This window comes from Anolis carolinensis, unplaced genomic scaffold, assembly GCF_035594765.1.
Source record: "Anolis carolinensis isolate JA03-04 unplaced genomic scaffold, rAnoCar3.1.pri scaffold_10, whole genome shotgun sequence".
Lineage (NCBI taxonomy): Eukaryota > Metazoa > Chordata > Lepidosauria > Squamata > Dactyloidae > Anolis > Anolis carolinensis.
Genome location: NW_026943821.1, coordinates 11,434,025 through 11,450,636, shown reverse-complemented (window position 1 = coordinate 11,450,636; position 16,612 = coordinate 11,434,025). Strand labels below are relative to the sequence as shown.

At 43.5% G+C, this 16,612-nt stretch overlaps 1 protein-coding gene across 2 annotated transcripts; it reads right to left on the bottom strand.

Annotated features, from left to right (window-relative positions):
- Positions 1–2,662: 2,662 nt before the first annotated feature.
- On the bottom strand, positions 2,663–16,385 carry sae1 (SUMO1 activating enzyme subunit 1). Of its 2 annotated transcripts, XM_003222872.4 has the most exons (9): positions 15,757–16,381; positions 12,239–12,350; positions 10,718–10,891; positions 9,951–10,093; positions 9,604–9,703; positions 7,322–7,427; positions 5,333–5,477; positions 3,434–3,503; positions 2,663–2,916 (listed from the first exon to the last, which is right to left on the bottom strand). In XM_003222872.4, the coding sequence occupies exons 1-9, from the start codon at positions 15,879–15,881 to the stop codon at positions 2,824–2,826; spliced, it is 1,068 nt and encodes a 355-aa protein (XP_003222920.1). In that variant the 5' UTR covers positions 15,882–16,381; the 3' UTR covers positions 2,663–2,823. The 2 variants fall into 2 exon arrangements, with proteins under 2 accessions (XP_003222920.1, XP_016850284.1); XM_016994795.2 differs by lacking the exons at positions 3,434–3,503; positions 5,333–5,477 and having other exon boundaries at positions 15,757–16,385.
- Positions 16,386–16,612: the final 227 nt, after the last annotated feature.

The window sequence follows — 16,612 nt, the reverse complement described above, 5'->3', positions numbered from 1 at the left end:
ATAGTAATTGTAATAGCAATATTATATTGCTATTATATCATAATACAATACAAACCAAGGCACAATGTAATATAATAATTATATATTACCTATAATACGAATAATATTGCAATGTAGTGGTATAGTACAATATAGTAATGTCTCACTTATTCAAGCTAAACGGGCCGACAGAAACTTGGATAAGCGAATATCTTGGATAATAAGGAGAGATTAAGGAAAAGCCTATTAAACATCAAATTAGGTTATGATTTTACAAATTAAGCACCAAAACATCATGTTATACAACAAATTTGACAGAAAAAGTAGTTCAATACGCAGTAATGTTATGTTGTAATTACTGTATTTACGAATTTAGCACCAAAATATCACGATATATTGAAAACATTGACTACAAAAATGGCTTGGATAATCCAAAGGCTTGGATAAGCGAGGCTTGGATAAGTGAGACTCTACTGTATATAATACTAACATTGTGATATGCCAATAATACAATATATTATATGAACATATAACTTCTAAGCCACTCTAAGCCCCCTTTAGGGTTGAGAAACACGGGATATGTCATAAATAAATGTGAGTTGCTTTGGGTCCCGTTAGGGAGAAAAGTGGGACATAAATAAAGATTATTATTATTATTGTTGGTGTCAGAAATGTTCATTTGGGCTGAGGCTTGCTCTGTATCGACGATCCTCAATCTCCTCCTTCCCTCTGCAGGAGCACAGGCCGCGTGGTGCCGCTTGGGGCCACTTCTACCACTTTGTGTTCCACTTGCTCGGCGTCTTGTACAACCTGCCCATGAGGGGCTAGTGTGGGCTTTGAAGAGTGGAGCGTCCGACTTGCTGCTTGAGGCGCCGCTGCCACTGTCAGAGGAGTGCCTCCCGTCTCCTCTTCCTGCTGGCCAGGAGGAAAAAGCCAGACTTTCCTTGGGACTTGAGAAATACACGGCCTTCCTTCGGTGACAAAAAGGCCGATGCTGCTGCTCCTCTGCCAGGCCCTTCCTTCACAGGGGGCCATGGGACTGCCTGCTCTGGGTGGAGGCGAGAGCTCCCAACCCAGCAGTGCCTTATCAGGAGAGCTGCTCACTGAGGTGGGAGCAAGGGCAAGTTAGCACTATGTGAATACTGTTCATTGAGCCTGTACAGGGGGGAAAAGGGTGGGGAGAGAGAATTGCACATGGGACCTGTGGTGTCCGTTGTAAATAGGGGACTTTCTGGGCTTTGTACAGGGGGCAGGGTGGGACTGAACTGCACAGAAAGGGCTGTATGTATGTATATACGGGTATCTTGGTGCTTGTACATAGGACAAAATTGGTGCTACCTGTACATACTTGAGGGGATCGGTTGTCTGTACCAGGGGGAGGGGGCAGGCAGGGGAGAGAATTTTGTATGTTCCCTTTTCAATAAAAAGATGGACTAAGATGGTTGCTTCACTGATCAATTCTTTCTGTGCTTGAAAAAAGGCTGCTTGGACAGAAGCAGATCTGATGTTAATAATAATCGGAAAAGCTGACATGATACGAGGATTTAAAGATCAAACTGCAAAGACTCTGGCACAAGCCAGTAAAGGTGGTCCCAGTGGTGATCGGCACACTGGGTGCAATGCCTAATGACCTTGGCCTGCACTTAAAACACAATTGGCGCTGACAAAATTACCATCTGTCAGATGCAAAAGGCCAGCCAACTTGGAATTGCACGCATTATTTGCTGATACATCACAGTCTTAAGACATTTGGCAAGTGTCCGATGTGTGATCCAATACAACAGCCAGCATAGTGATCTTGTTTGCTATGTACTAATCTTGTTGTGTATCAAAATAATAAAACAACAACAATAATAATTTTGTACCCTGCCCTATCTCCCCAAGGGGACTCAGAGCAGTTCCCAACAAAAGTAACAAAATGGCAAACATTCAGTGCCGAAAACAATGATAAATCAAATCAAAACAGTGGATAAAACAATCTCAAATTAAATTTATAAAGCTAAATAAAAATAATACCTAACTGAACTTTAGTAAACATAATATAATTAAATAGCATATTTCACTAAGCCCAGTCATCAGTGATAAACATGAGCTATTGAGAAAATTAATAGAAGTCTCCACAATTTTTTTAAAATACATAGGATTGTTGTATAGTAGGCCTTTTCACTGGTCCTAGATTCCTCTGGTTTTTCAGGAAAGATGATCAAGTGGTGAGATCAAAATAACAGGTCAGAGTGACCCAAAGCAGACAGTTTCTTTAGCTATGGTTAATTTAAAAAACCCTCCTGGGGAAGCCACTCATGGCCCATTGATCACAGTGGGAGAGGGAACACCTGTAAATTGAACTACCATTTCCTTCAAGCAGTATCAAGGCAGGAGGATAAAGGATACATTTTCTCTAATGCTGGGGCACGCAAGTCTTTAAAATGCTGCTACCAAAAAAAGAGGAAAGAGACCCCAAGGTCCATCCCTGTCATGCAAGAAGACAGAATCAAAGCAACCCTGATGATGGCTACCCAGCCCCACTATCTTGTTATGCTGGTTCTGTCTTCCAGCCACATTGTTTCCATGGCACTTTGAGCAGAAGCAGCAGGAAGTAACGGCATCGCCACACTCCCTATGCCCACATTTTCAAACAGGATTTCATGGTAAAATTTACTCTACTAATGACAAGGGAACCATATTGTGTAAAAGAAAACTTTATTGAGTACTGAGACAAAGAGCACCCAGGGTGGTGAGAGAGACAGACACAGCTCCCCTTAGCCCAAAGGTGCCCACTGCAAATGGAAGGAGGAGAATCTGATCAAAGGCTCTTGGATGGAGATTATCACTCACAGCCCAGATTCAGGTAGGTGCTAGACACTCCACGATCCCATTGCCCTTCATGCCATTGAAGAAGAAGAAATTGTTGAGGGGAGGATCCCGTTGAGAGAGGGCCTAGGAAGACAAAGAGGAGGCAACATAAAGGTGCATGATACCACCCCCTAAACAAGCCCCAACTCTTGATTTCTGTTACCAAGCAGGGGTGGGCCTAGTTAGTGCTTGGACAAACACCACTGTGGGGGAAATCCAGGGCTCTCTTAAAGTCTGGGCCAACATACAAAGAACATTGTTCAGTATATGTCAACTTCCTATGGGTCCTTCAGTCCAGAGTTAAAGAGTGCAAGAGGCAAAAGGGCCACATCGCATCTCCACTGCCAGCCAGGACACAGCAGAGGCATTTAGATTCTCCAGGGGGAGGCCTCCCACCCCTTCGCCAGGAATGCTCAGCTTAGCAGGGGATATGAGATACAGCTTGCAGCTGTGCTATTGCACATGGGTGGGGCAAGAAGGAAGAATCAAACTCTGGAGGAACTCGCCATCTGCAAAAGATAATTCTCCTTTCAACTCCCTCCTAATTCAGGGCACTGACCCAGGGACACATGGCGAGGGCAAGGAAAACTTTCCTCCTTACTTTGACCACCTCCTGGCTAAGGACGCCTCCAACTACAGCACAGACGGGAGCCATTTCTGAGAAGCAGAAGCTAAAAGAAAACAACAACAAAAAAGCAATAAGCGGACATCAGACAATTTAGGGATATAGATCTCTGCTTACTTTGTTCTCTCATGTAGAGAACTACACATTTCAAGAAAATATTGACTAGAGAGATTTTGAGAATTTGAATGTGTTTTTAATGACTTTTCAATTTCAGGATTATTCTTCAATAAAAGTTATTTTTGCTCAAAGTGCTATTTATCTGTAGAAAGATGTTCTTGCAGAAAAATGAGGGGGGGGGGGAGATCCAAAATAGCTGGAGTTTTTTTTTTTAATCTTTGCAAAGATTGATGATTTTTTCTTAGTGGGGTGATGTGGCACATTGGAAATTTTGCTTACTTCATTTTCCCACATGAGAACATTTCAGACCTTTTTACACAGCTGAAATTGATCAAGGATGAGAAAAAGGTGTTTGTGTATTCTTAACATCAGGCATGGGCAAACTTCAGCCCTCCAGGTGTTTAGGACTTCAACTCCCAGAAATTCAAGCCAGCTAAGCAGCTGCTAGAAATTGTGGGAGTTGAAGTCCAAAACACCTGGAGGGGTGAAGTTTTCCCATGCCTACTTTACATTTTTGGATATGACTTCCTGAAGGCACTCTTTGTGAAGCCCTCAGATAAGGAGAGCACATCAGGCCAGGCACCTTGAGCAGGGAAGCGGAGCCAAGCGCATCCTTGGTCCACTGTAGCCTGGGCAACATAATCCTCTCCGATGTTATGCACGATGCACCCAGGCAGCGGGCATTCCAGACACTCTGCTGCAGCCTGGGCAGGGTGCCCCCGCATGCCCCAGACAGCCTTGCTAAACTTAGCCCCCAGCCGCTCGCCCCCTCCAGGGCAGGCCCACATTCCTCTCCCCCCATTCATGTCCAGGCCTCTTCTGAGTGGCATGCAGCAACATGCCGATGGAAGGGTCAGCATAGTCTGGCCAGTCCCCAAATGGGCACAAGCCAACTTGTTGCTGCCCACCTTTCTTATCCTTCTTCCTCTGGAATTGCCTCTCCCTAAAATGCAAAGACCTCTAAGAGTAAAGAGGCCAAGTTTTTGCCTGAGACCTTGTGTAAAACCAAGGTCACCTGGCAACCAGGAGGCTTTGAAGCATTACAGCCTGGAGTTGTGCTGAGGTTTTGCCAGCAGACACTGCCCCGCAAGCAGGTTCTTGGAGCGGAACACCATGCACACACAGGAGAGCACTTCAGCCAGGCATGGAGTTCACTAGCCATGCAAAACCCTCACTACAGACACACACTGCTTTGTCTCCAGCTCAGATCCTTTGAGGAGGAGGAAGGGGCAGTTTTTATCTGCCAGGTCTACGTCAGTGACGCTTCTGAAAAAGACCCAGTTTCTTCCCTCAAGCAGCACTGGCTGGAAGAGGAACAATGCAGTGTACCCTAAACTGCAGGTACCAACTCCACATGGGCTCACTCTTGGGGTCTCAAAAATATGACAACAGTAAAACATAGACATTTACATGAATCCGTTGAACTCTACAGAAAATGCTTCAGCAGTATTTCATGAAGAGAAAAATCAGATTTTATCAGTAAAGATTGGATTTTTATACCTATTTTACATGCCAATATACTCAAGGTCATGTAAAAACTTATCAAGCTGGAAAAGTTGAAAAAGCCCCAGTCTACATTCAGAGTCTCCAAAATCCAGACAGGCTACTATTAGGCCACCAGTCAAACTGGCCATGATAGTACTGCAGCCAGAGTATGCTGGATGAATGAACCGTTTCCATGGACTGCAAGACCTAAGCCATCCAGCTCCGGAAAATATGCTTTAAGGGTAGGAGAATCAAATGGAGACAGCTACTCACCTGACAAAATCATCAGGGAGCAGGTCATTCTCAATATCCAGTGAGGCCAGCACTGCATTACGCATCTGTAGGAGCGCCTCAGAATCCTCTGCATAGCTCTGAGTGGACGGATCGCGGCCCTTTTCTGATCGGAATTTCAAAAGCACTGCAAGACAATTGTAGAGAACGAGAAATCACCTTAAAAAAGGGAGCAGCAATGCACACCAAAGCCCCTCAAACCTGTAATGCCACTGATAGCTTCTAGGAAATATTTGTGTTAATTCTCAGCCATGTTTGGGTATTCCAGCTTAAAACTTTTAAGGAAAATTATAAGTTGATTACAACATTCTCATTTTGTGCATCAGACCAAATCTGGAGGCAAGGGTAATGTAGCCCTGATTATTTAAACACAATTCCACTTGCATTATGGCCAGAATCCTACTTGTGACAGACACAAGCATACTTCCACTGCAAGGACCACTATCCTTGTCATCTCAAGGCCACTGTGTTGCTGGTGGGGTCTGGAAGGGAACAGAGAATGGTTTGGATAAGATCCCACATCAGACAAAAATAATTAACACTAGGAAAAATTCTAAAAAGGTTAGTGAAATTGAATTTTCATTTCCACCAGTCATTTCGATTATTTTTCAGCAAGGCTTGTTCTTTTACAAGCTAAACAGTTTTTACTTCCAACCAGCCAAATAAAACCTGGCTTCATGTCGAGACAGAAAAGTTCCCAGTTCAAATAAAAGTTTTAGGTAAAGCTTTCAAGCAAAGTTATATAAATGTCAGACTTGAACAAAATGGGCAGAATCCTATATTGTGCTGGCAGAGGATACCTCTCCATTAGCACATTTACAAGAGGAGATGGTTGCTCTCTACTGTGTCCAGCTGATCTCCTGTGCTCAAAAGCCAGAGACTGCCAGGTAGCAGAATGGCAGCAAAAGTACACCCGGGGTCATTCCTGAACATATGATTTGTCCGTCCTTCTTATGGATCAAGAGCAATTGGGATGAGTCTGGATGCACCACTGCAACCAATCAATGATTGAGGACACAGAGCTACAGTTGAGATGCATTCCCAAACCATTGCTAAGCACAAGGGTGGTGGCTTGACAGAAAGTGTTACTGGATTAGGGCTGCTGCAAGGTCCAAAAAAATACATGCAGATATAGCCCCCTCTGATTGTGCTTTTCCTGCATGGCAGGGGCTTGGACTGGATAGTGCATTTGTTCTCTTCCAACTCTTATGATTCTGTATATCAACAGTAGAATGCCAGCGGTTGTGATCCCCATGTAATTTGTGAAGTCTGGAATATTGGCACTGCTGGGAATATTCCTGTTATGGGCGCAACCCCCCCCCCCCCCCCCCCCAAACAGGCTGCTCAGTTCATAGCCATGAGAGAGGAATAAGGCACAGTTGTTGGGAGAAAAGCGGCATTATGACTGTATACCTCAGGTTGTTCCCTGTGGCTTCAAAGTATAGGATAAGGGATGCTTAAGTTGTATCATTTCTTCTGGTTCCCTTCAATGGAAAAATGAGGATACTTTGCTTCAGTCAGATTCTGGCGAGGGATAAAGGGCAACGTGCCTGCTGCTTTACAGCCAACCAACATAGCCCCATGTAACCCGAGACAGAACAAGGCACAGCCCACCACCCTTCTCATTCCTAGAATAGGCACACCCACCCACCCCATATTCATACAAGAGAGCTGGGTCCTTGAATGCATGGATGAAGAGATGAATGCATGGACTGTTCCAGGAACAGTACCCTAAAGCCCCTTGGCTCCCCTCAGCTGTACGCATCCTGGACCACCCTGCTGCTCCTGAGAGCACAAGGCACTCACATGCCTGCCAGTTGGACACAGCCCCATTGTCTGTGGTGGTCAGGAGTCATGTGATCTTAAAATGCCACCACATGATGAGCTGTCAACACGGTACTGATGCTCAGCACTTCAACAGAGAAGTTAGTTCCAAGTATGTGCTCATGCAGCCTCAGTACAATATCTCACCTCGCAGGAGGAAGTAATCTGTTGTGGTGCGCTTCAGGGCGGCCTTGGCCTTCTCACTGCTCCAGCTAAGAGCCAGAGCCTCTTTCAGAAGGCAGAAAGTCACACGCTGGAAGAGAAACATAAAAAAGCCAAAAAGAGGATGGATAAGCTGGGTGAGTGGGTAAGATAGCAGCTAACAGGAATTTCTCCAAACCAATATGGGAAAGGGGGGGGGGGTTGCACTACAGAACTGGTAGGAAGTATGGAATCTTTTGCACACGCATACACAATATAATCCACCTTTGGCATTTTGTGTAACATTAGAAACAGTATTATTTTTTCTCCATGAATTATTCCCTCGTGGAAGTCCACAACGTGGTTGCTTTTTCATAACTAATGTTTTTGTAATGTTTATATGTGGCACTGAATATTGTTAGAGTTCTAAGACGTCTGCAGGGTGAGAAATGTGGGGTAAAAATGAAGTAAATAATAATTAAAAAAAACTAAACTAAACAAAAGGAGTTGAGGAAACAAATTAGCAAGCAGAGCATTTTTGTCAGATAGAAAGAAAACTTGACCTATTTTTATTTTGGGACCATTGTCATTCACTTGTATTAGCCTGCATTAATTAAAATGGCTAATTATAAACTTTCCTTGTAGTGGAAAAGCGAACAGTATTCCCATTCCCATGGAGGTATCCCTCCCCAAACAGAGTTAGAAATTTCTCTAAGTCAAAACCTCCATACTAACACCCATTGTCAAAAAGCAAGACAGGACATGAACATTTAAATTACTGCATAGCTAACTCCAACTAGGGAGAATGGACTTTTGAATCTCAGTTGCTAAGGGACCATTTCTCTAAAACTTTTAGTAAAAAGAATTACTGAAGACAAGCCCATTTTAAAAGCTAATAATAATAATAACTATAACAATAATGCTTTATTTACAACCCACCCTATCTCCCTGAAGGGATTCAGGGAGGCTTACAGCAAAGTAAAATACACTGGCAAACATTCAATGCTGAAGGTACAAATAACAAATAAAAAAACCAGCTTAAATAAACAAGACATAATGTATTCATACTTTTAACATATGAGATCCTTAAAAATGCTTTAAATTCAACTAAAATTATTGGGGCTAAGATGTTCCGAAGTGGACAAGTCTCATAACGTTTACCCATCTATTCAAAGAAGAGGAATGATTCCGTGTTTCTAAGAGTTAAGTACTCACATGGCTCAGTGAATAGTCTACTGAGGGTTTCAGGGTTGAGTTTTTAACAAATATTTCTGAGTACATAGGATATCATTCCATATTCTAAAACTACATATGGTGTCTGGGTCACATATTTAGTTAATGCAGACATATTCCTTTTCCTCTAATGACATACCACACTATTTTCAGTGTTGATATGAGAACAGAGATTAAATTCCTGATCTCAGTTTTCATCTAACTCTTTTGAATTTCAGGTCAGAATCTTCTCCTTAACTCTGTCCATACAAAGTATAGAGGGTCAGTCTTTGGCATATGATTTGTGCAGCACTAACTGAAAGCAATGTTTTCCTGACAAACAAATCATTACATGTTTGTTACCATTCAAGACACCCTTATCTCTGTGAAGAACAAATCTAGTTTTGATGTTGTTTTAAAAGAGGCTGAGATCTGACAACATGAGATTTTCAAGCAGCCCTAGGATGGTTCTCTCACTAAGTTCCAATTGTAACTCTGAGCACAATTAGTTGTGCTGTATAATCTTTGCAAAGGTGCTGCATAACAACAACAACAACAACAACAACTTTATTTTTATATCCCGCCACCATCTCCCCAAAGGGACTTTGGGATGCTTACAAGTGGGACCAAGCCCAGGTCATACATCAAAATTCGCCAACTAAAATGCAATTAAAAAACATAATAGTATAACAATACAATTAAAACACAATTAAGAAACAACAAAATATAAAACAGTACTTTTCAACCATAGCTAAGTTCTCCTGAGAGGGAAGCACTGGGAAAATGGATGGGTCTACAGGGGACATGAAGAATGAGAAATATCCGAGGGATGGCTCTCCGCTGGATGGTTTACAACAGACAAGGGCAGACTTGCCCAAAGGCAGAAGGAAGGCTCAGCTCCATGGCATTCTTTGAAGACCAGTAAACTACACACAGCTGTGTGGCAAATGTCTAACAGAGGATAAGCAGCAGGGGCACAGCCTAGTGGTGTCTAGATGAAAATGCAACACCTTGCTCACTCCTCCACACCATCCCAAAGGACCTCTCCATTCTCCATTCTGTTCCCTCCCATGTACCTTTTTCACCAGGGTGGTCTCTGTCAAGTCCAGCTTGGCCTTCTTTGTGTCAGGTCCGTCTTCTACTCCCTGGCTGGCTTTCACTGCTTTCGTCTTCTCCCTGTAGGGCAGGCAGAGAGATTGATGGGACAGCTCTCATTCCTTACCCCAAGAATGAGGGACTCTTTTTGGAATGACTGCTTTCCTTTAAGTCAGGCGAGGGCAAGCAGAGCCAAAGCAAATGGAAACTATGGTTCTTTGGCTCCCTCCAGTGGCCAAACTCCACAGAGTAAATCTAATGGATTCTCATTTCTCTCTCAGCCTTAAACCCCAACCCAATGCCTTGTTTCCCATTCTCAGAGACTCACTCCACAAATTCGTGTTCTCCCAGGTTGGCAAACATGTAGCCGTGGTAGCCAAAGACATCACCCGTGAAGAATTTGATATTGTTCTCATGGCATATTTGCTCAACCTTCACAAGGGCTTCCTTAGAGCAACACGTCAAGCAGACCTGGAAAAAGCAAAAACCACAGATAGGAGTCAGGTTTTGGTGCATGGGTAAGGCAAACATCACTCTCTGATAGACACACATCTGTCTCAACAATCACAGTACATAAAGACTGTTAGGAGAACAGAGACCTTCTGTTAGAGAATAAGAGAGTTGGCTAATTATTGCCCCTTAGGATATATTGAATGACACTGCAAAGGCAGAGGCCAGCCCACAGGTATGGGAGAGGGAATATGGAAACATGACTCAGCGGAGACACATTGGATTCTTCTTATTTCTGAAAAACTTGGCAAGATTTGACAAGTCGGTGCAGAGTGTGTACAGGCTAGTAAAGTCTTCCCTCCCTTTCATTTTCCTTTTTTGAATTATTGACGCATGGCAGACGGTACAGGGTGACAAAGACAAGGACAAACAGACTGACGGGTAGCTTTAATCGTAGATCTGTGGCTATGTTGAACTCCGTGGTTTCGCACCAATGTGGCATTGGGGGCTGTGTGGTGATGGTAGAGGTGTGTGGTGGGATGGGTGTGTTGTTTTGTAGTGTGTGCGGGGGAAGGCGTGTAATTTCGTTGTGAAATAGAACAATGACAAATAAAGCTATTCTATTGTATTCATTTTGTAACTCACCACATCGAAACAGGTGAAAAATTCTTCAGGCTTTTGTTCAATGTTCTCAGGGTCTGCTTTCACATCCACCATGGGGTTGAGATCCCGGGCACGTGCCAGTGAGGCTTCTGCTCTGTTTTTACCCAAGGAGCCTGTAGGGATCAGGAACTGTGCTTGCGTGTCTTCTGGTTTCACCTGAGGAGCAGAGGGGCAAGAACTCTCCAACATCTTCCACTCAAAAAGAACCAACCCATGGGGACAAGAAAGCAGTCCCAGCTGGTTCAAAATCAGCATCAGGAAAGACTAGTGTTTCAAAGCCTACCATGAAATTATTGAATTTTATAAGAGCACAAAGTGAAAAAAAAAATACTCGGTGATAAAAAGTAACTCACATGCCACATTTGATCAAAAACCTGATTCTGATTTCTATTCTACCCACTCATCCAGGTGAAATATAGTTCAACTCTTCTTCCTCAGCTGTCTCACCTTAAACTGTTGCCAATTTTAAGGCATTTTACTCTCCCTACTATCTGACTACCTGATTGTACCTGGTCATCAATTTCCCATCTGGTAATCTATTTTTAGAGTTTATAGCATGCCTTAGCAGAGAAAAGAAGTCACCAGAGAACTAGAGGTGGGTGCATCTATCTTGATTTTTCTCTCTCTCTTATACACACACAAACACCTCAGTGGACTGCACTACCACCCCTACCTTTGCTAGAAAGAGAACTTCTTGTAATAAAAAAGATTACTTTATGTCGAAAACAAGTTGCAAAATATGAAATCACTTTGAAATGAGCAGTTGATCCCATTGAAAGCTCCCAACGGTGAGACTGACCATTTTCATTTGGAAAAAATACAGACAATTTTTTCCTTGGCTAGGGTAATCCATGAGCTGTTTGCATAACAAACATGTGGGCTGCCCACCCAGTTTACAACAGAGTATTAAATAACATGTCACTTCTCTTTTAATACAGAAAAATCTTGAATAAACTATACATTATACTATATGCTATAGTTAACAAAGTCCCTAACCTTTTTTTTTGGGGGGGGGGGGGGGGATTATTTATTTATTTATTTGGCTTGTATACCGCTACTCCCAATTTGGCTCGGAGCGGTTTACAGAAATAGATTAAACAATACAATTAGCTTTAAACAATAATAACAGAACATAACCCCAAGTTTTTCACCCATCGAAAGCTTGTCGGAAGAGAAAGTTTTTACAGGCAAATATTTGGATAAAACCTTTGAATATGTTTTTCTTTCAATTAACTCACAGGAAAACTACAGGAACTTAAGGGAAAATAACCATCAATAAGACTGGCTAAGTTCTTCCCTTTTTTGCCAAGCCCTCCCAGCTCAAGAGAATAAAAATATTTCCAGTGTTTATTGCTTTTTAGGAAAGCCTGGTGTGATATTCCATGCACATGAAAAGAGAAGCCTCCAGCCTGGCAAATGTCATTACAAGATTAGAGAACACTGTGGGAAAGAATTAAAAGAAGCCCCTATTTAAAGGACGCTCAGCAAGATTGGAATGCTTACCTGCTGATGGTCAAGCATGGTCAGTGCTTTGACGCCTGCCAGGATGAGATTCTTGGCCACTTCTGCTCCCAGTCCTTTCATGCCCACCAGCAGCACCCGAGATGCCCGGAGGCTAAGAAGAAGCAACAGCAGCAGATATTAGTGTCTAACACTATGAACTTAGCTGTTGATGGAAGACTGGCATTTTTATATGGTGTGAAAAAGTACAATCCACTAAGCAAAGATATGTTCTTTTTTTAAAAAAAAATCCAAAATTTGGCAACAGGGCTTCACTTATAGATAGGAGGCCACATCATTATCTACCAACAAGGTAAAAAAATCTAGTTCCAAATACAATTCATGGTACAAGGCTAAGAGATTCAAGATGACAATAGTTTCCTATTTCTTACATGAAAAAATATATCTAGTCACGAGGAGAGGCAGGAAAGAAATAAAATAATTATTGTTTTAGTATTATTATCTAAGCTTTGGTCTGAAATATATAGCATTTTTAGCCCCTTTGCTGCCTACTCCTAGATTTAAATTGTAGATTTTAGTACTGCTTCAATGAAAAATTTCCTATTTTTCTATTTTATCTTAGTTTATAGATATTTAAATTAGTATTATTCATGAAAGTGTTTATTAGAGAAGCAGCTTCAAGCAAAGCTTGACAAAGTTACTTTTTTGAGACTACAGCTGCTAGAATCCCCATGATAGGTAAGAACTAGAATGTTCTTTCACCAGGGACAGCTAATGTATACACCACTACAAAGGAAGTTTATAATTAACAATTTAATTAATGCAAATTACAAGCCATTTTGCTTGTATGCCCTTGGAATAATAGGGTTTCTCTCCTGTTGTCCCCAACACTGCTTCATTATTTAAATTCCTGCTGGGGAGAGCAGTTCTCAGTGGGGATTGTGGGGTAGAAGTATGAGGAGAAAGTATCAGTTATGATGGACAACAATATGCAGTGAAGAATTTGAAGAAGTGAACTAAGAACTCTGGCAAGATGGATCCATCCAGTCCAAATGGTTCCCTCTCAATAATCGCCCTCCTCAGTATGAAGAAAACTGTGGTTTGGAAATAAGGAAAACAATAACTGGTGGGAAGGAGAAAGCGGAGATTTCATACTATATAATTAAGCCGCTATGATTCCACTTTTAACAGCCACTACAATCATCCTATGGAATTCGGGGATGTGCAGCCTGGTGGTTGGATAAAAGCTCTCTGGATTCCATAGGAAGTAACACAGGCAGTAAAACGGGAGTCATAATGTTATACAGGAAGTGCCCAGGTTATTGGGGCTCTGTGTGCCAAGTGTGATGCTCATTCATTGCAGGTGAACTATAAATCCCAGTACCTACTACTCCTCAACTTCCACTCAAGTTTCCCTCCAAACCCACCAGTAGTCAAATCTGGGCATATTGGGTTTGCATGGCAAGTTTGGCCGACAGCCATCATTATTTGGGTTCATAGTGTTCTGGGTGTAGGTGAACTACAACTCCTCTATTTTCCCCAGTAGGAGTGACAGTGCTCTGACTTAATGCAGGGTGAACTACAACTTCCAGCATTGGAGTCAATCCCTAAACTCCTCCAGTAAGTTTAGTTGCAGCTCAGTTCTGCTGTGTTTGTTATGCAGAGAGATTGGAAAGGAAAGGGCAGTGGGCGGGGCCATGCAAATTCCCTAGAAATGGAGAACCCTGGGATGCCTGCCTGTGGTGGAAGAAAAAGCAAAATCTAGGATGAAATGGTCCCCAAACGATAGCAGTCCTTGGGTGGTGGGCTGTAGTGTTTGGGAAGGACATTGGCAGGGGCTGGGCTGCATGTTCATGGCGCTCGCTGTAACCGCAATGTCAGTGGAAAAGAGTGACTTACTAGATTCTTAACCCTGGGAAGTGTGGTATACTGTGCCTTTAAGCCACACTCTCTGGTTGTTACAGCTGTAATGTAAGAACTACTGATTGCTGGGATAGATAGCTTTTGTGCACCCAAAGCCTCAGTAGCCTTCCTAATGTTTGGAATAAACTCTTTCCTACAAGTCTCTGCTGGCTGTTGAGCTTCCTTCATACGAAGAATATTACAGGAAGTATAGCCTGTTTGTGAGGCTGGAGGCTGTCTGTGTGATATGGATTTAGATTTAGATTAGATAGATTTAGATTAGAAGATTAGATTAAGGTAGATTTAGATTAGACTAGATTTAGATAGATTAGATGGAGTGTTCTGGATGGGAGAAAGAACCTGTTTGAGGCTGGTGTGAATGTTGCAATTGGCCACCTTGATTGGCATTGGATAGCCTTGCACCTTCAAAGCCTGGTTGCTTACTGCCTGGGGGAATCCTTTGTTGGGAGGTGTTAGCTGGCCCTGATTGCTTTCTGTCTGGAATTCCCATTTTCAGAGTGTTGTTCTTTATTTAAAGCACTGAGCTGCTGAACTTGCAGACCAAAAGGTCCCAGGTTCAAATCCCGGGAGCAGAGTGAGCGCCTGCTATTAGCTCCAGCTTCTGTCAACCTAGCAGTACTAAAACATGCCAATGTGAGTAGATCAATAGGTACAGCTCCGGCGGGAAGGTAACGGCGCTCCATGCAGTCATGCCGGCCACATGACCTTGAAGGTGTCTACGGACAACGCTGACTCTTCGGCTTAGAAATGGAGATGAGCACCAACCCCCGGAGTCAGAGACGACTGGACTTAACTAAAATACTGGTAGCCAGATTTTGTTCATTTTCATGGTTTCCTCCTTTCTGTTGAAATTGTCCACATGCTTTATTGCTTTTAATGGTCTATTTTGAACGTGTACTTAATTTTATTTTAATGTTTGCATGTGTTAGGTTGTAATTCAGGTGTTATTGTAGTTTTTTTAGTGTTACAGTAGAGTCTCACTTATCCAAGACTCGCTTATCCAACGTTCTGGAATATCCAACGCATTTTTGTAGTCAAGGTTTTCAATACATCATGATATTTTGGTGCTAAATTCATAAATACAGTAATTACTACGTAGCATTACTGCGTATTGAACTACTTTTTCTGTCCAATTTGTTGTATAACAATGTTTTGGTGCTTAATTTGTAAAATCATAACCTAATTTGACGTTTAATAGGCTTTTCCTTAATCTCTCCTTATTATCAAACATATTTGCTTATCCAACGTTCTGCCGGCCCGTTTATGTTGGATAAGTGAGACTCTACTGTAGTTGCTTTGAGTCTCCTTTGGTAGAGAAAGAGGAGGGTATAACATATAATTACAAATAATAATAATACAGGCAGCCTATCCGTTAAGGTCAAGATAGGTCAGTGGTTCTCAACCTGGGGTTCCCAGATGATTTTGGCCTTCAGCTGGTAAACTGGAGTGGTAGGCCAAAACATCTGGGGACCCCAGGTTGAGAACCATTGAGAGAGGTTCTGTATGGTTGTTCTGAAGTTGAATGCCTTGCCCATTTGTTCCTCTCCTTTACGTCGGTTTCCAATGACCCTCGACCCTCCCTTTCCGTACTTTCGCATCCCCAGAACCCCGCAGGACCAGTCCCCCTCACGAGTTACCGTTTCTGCGCTTCTAGGCCCCAGAGGCGGATCTGGCGGTCATACTGCGCCGCCTCCTCTTCACTGATGGCGCCTCCGGGCCCAGCCGTCGCCTCCGCCTCCTCCTTGCCCTCCTTCTCCACCATGGCGGTGGCTGATGAAGCAGCTCCTTTCCCTCAGCACCGGGGTAACCTCTTTGAATGGCGGCGCCCAACCACCAGCGGCCGGCCCACTCTTTTCCCTCGCTTTGCAACGTGATGCGCCTGCGCGCTCCGGTCTAGCGCCGTGACGTCACTGTAGCGGCATACACCCGACACACACATAACAGAGAAACTCGGCTCCGCTCGGTAATTTCCGGCAGCGCTCGGGCATTTCTGCCAGCGAGGCCTTCAATTACGTTGTGGCTTGGGCCGGGTGTGTCCGCGACCGCGTGTGCAGTTCGCTGGCTGAAGAAAAGAGGGAAAGGGCCGTGCGCGGCTGTTAGGAATTATGGGAGTTGAAGTCCAAAACAACTGGAAGGCTGAAGTTTGCCCATGCCTGCTGTAGAGGCACAGAGAGAGAGAGAAGCTCTAGCCCCGCATGGCAATTTTCGGCAACGCTCGGTCGATTTCGTTAGTGGGCCGGGTGCGTGCTCACTGGTTGAAGGAGGGAAAGAGCCATGCGCATGCGCGATGACGTCACTGTAGAGGCTCGCACAGAGAGAAACTCGAGTCCCGCCCAGCAATTTCCGGCAGCACTCGGGCGATTCCGCAAGTGGGCCGGGTGTGTGCTCGCTGGTTTGAAGGAAGGGGGGGGGGAAGGAGCCGTGCGCATGCGCACTGATGTCACTGTAGGTGCACACACAGAGAAGCTCTAGCCCCGCCTGGCAATTTCCGGC

Excerpts from the sequence above, each read along its gene's own strand:
- sae1 (XM_003222872.4), bottom strand. The coding sequence starts at position 15,881 with ATGGTGGAGAAGGAGGGCAAGGAGGAGGCGGAGGCGACGGCTGGGCCC. Across the intron at positions 10,094-10,717 it reads TTTTCACCTGTTTCGATGTG|GTCTGCTTGACGTGTTGCTC; the intron begins GTGAGTTACAAA and ends TGCTTTTTCCAG. Across the intron at positions 2,917-3,433 it reads TTAGCCAGGAGGTGGTCAAA|GCCCTCTCTCAACGGGATCC; the intron begins GTAAGGAGGAAA and ends TTGTCTTCCTAG.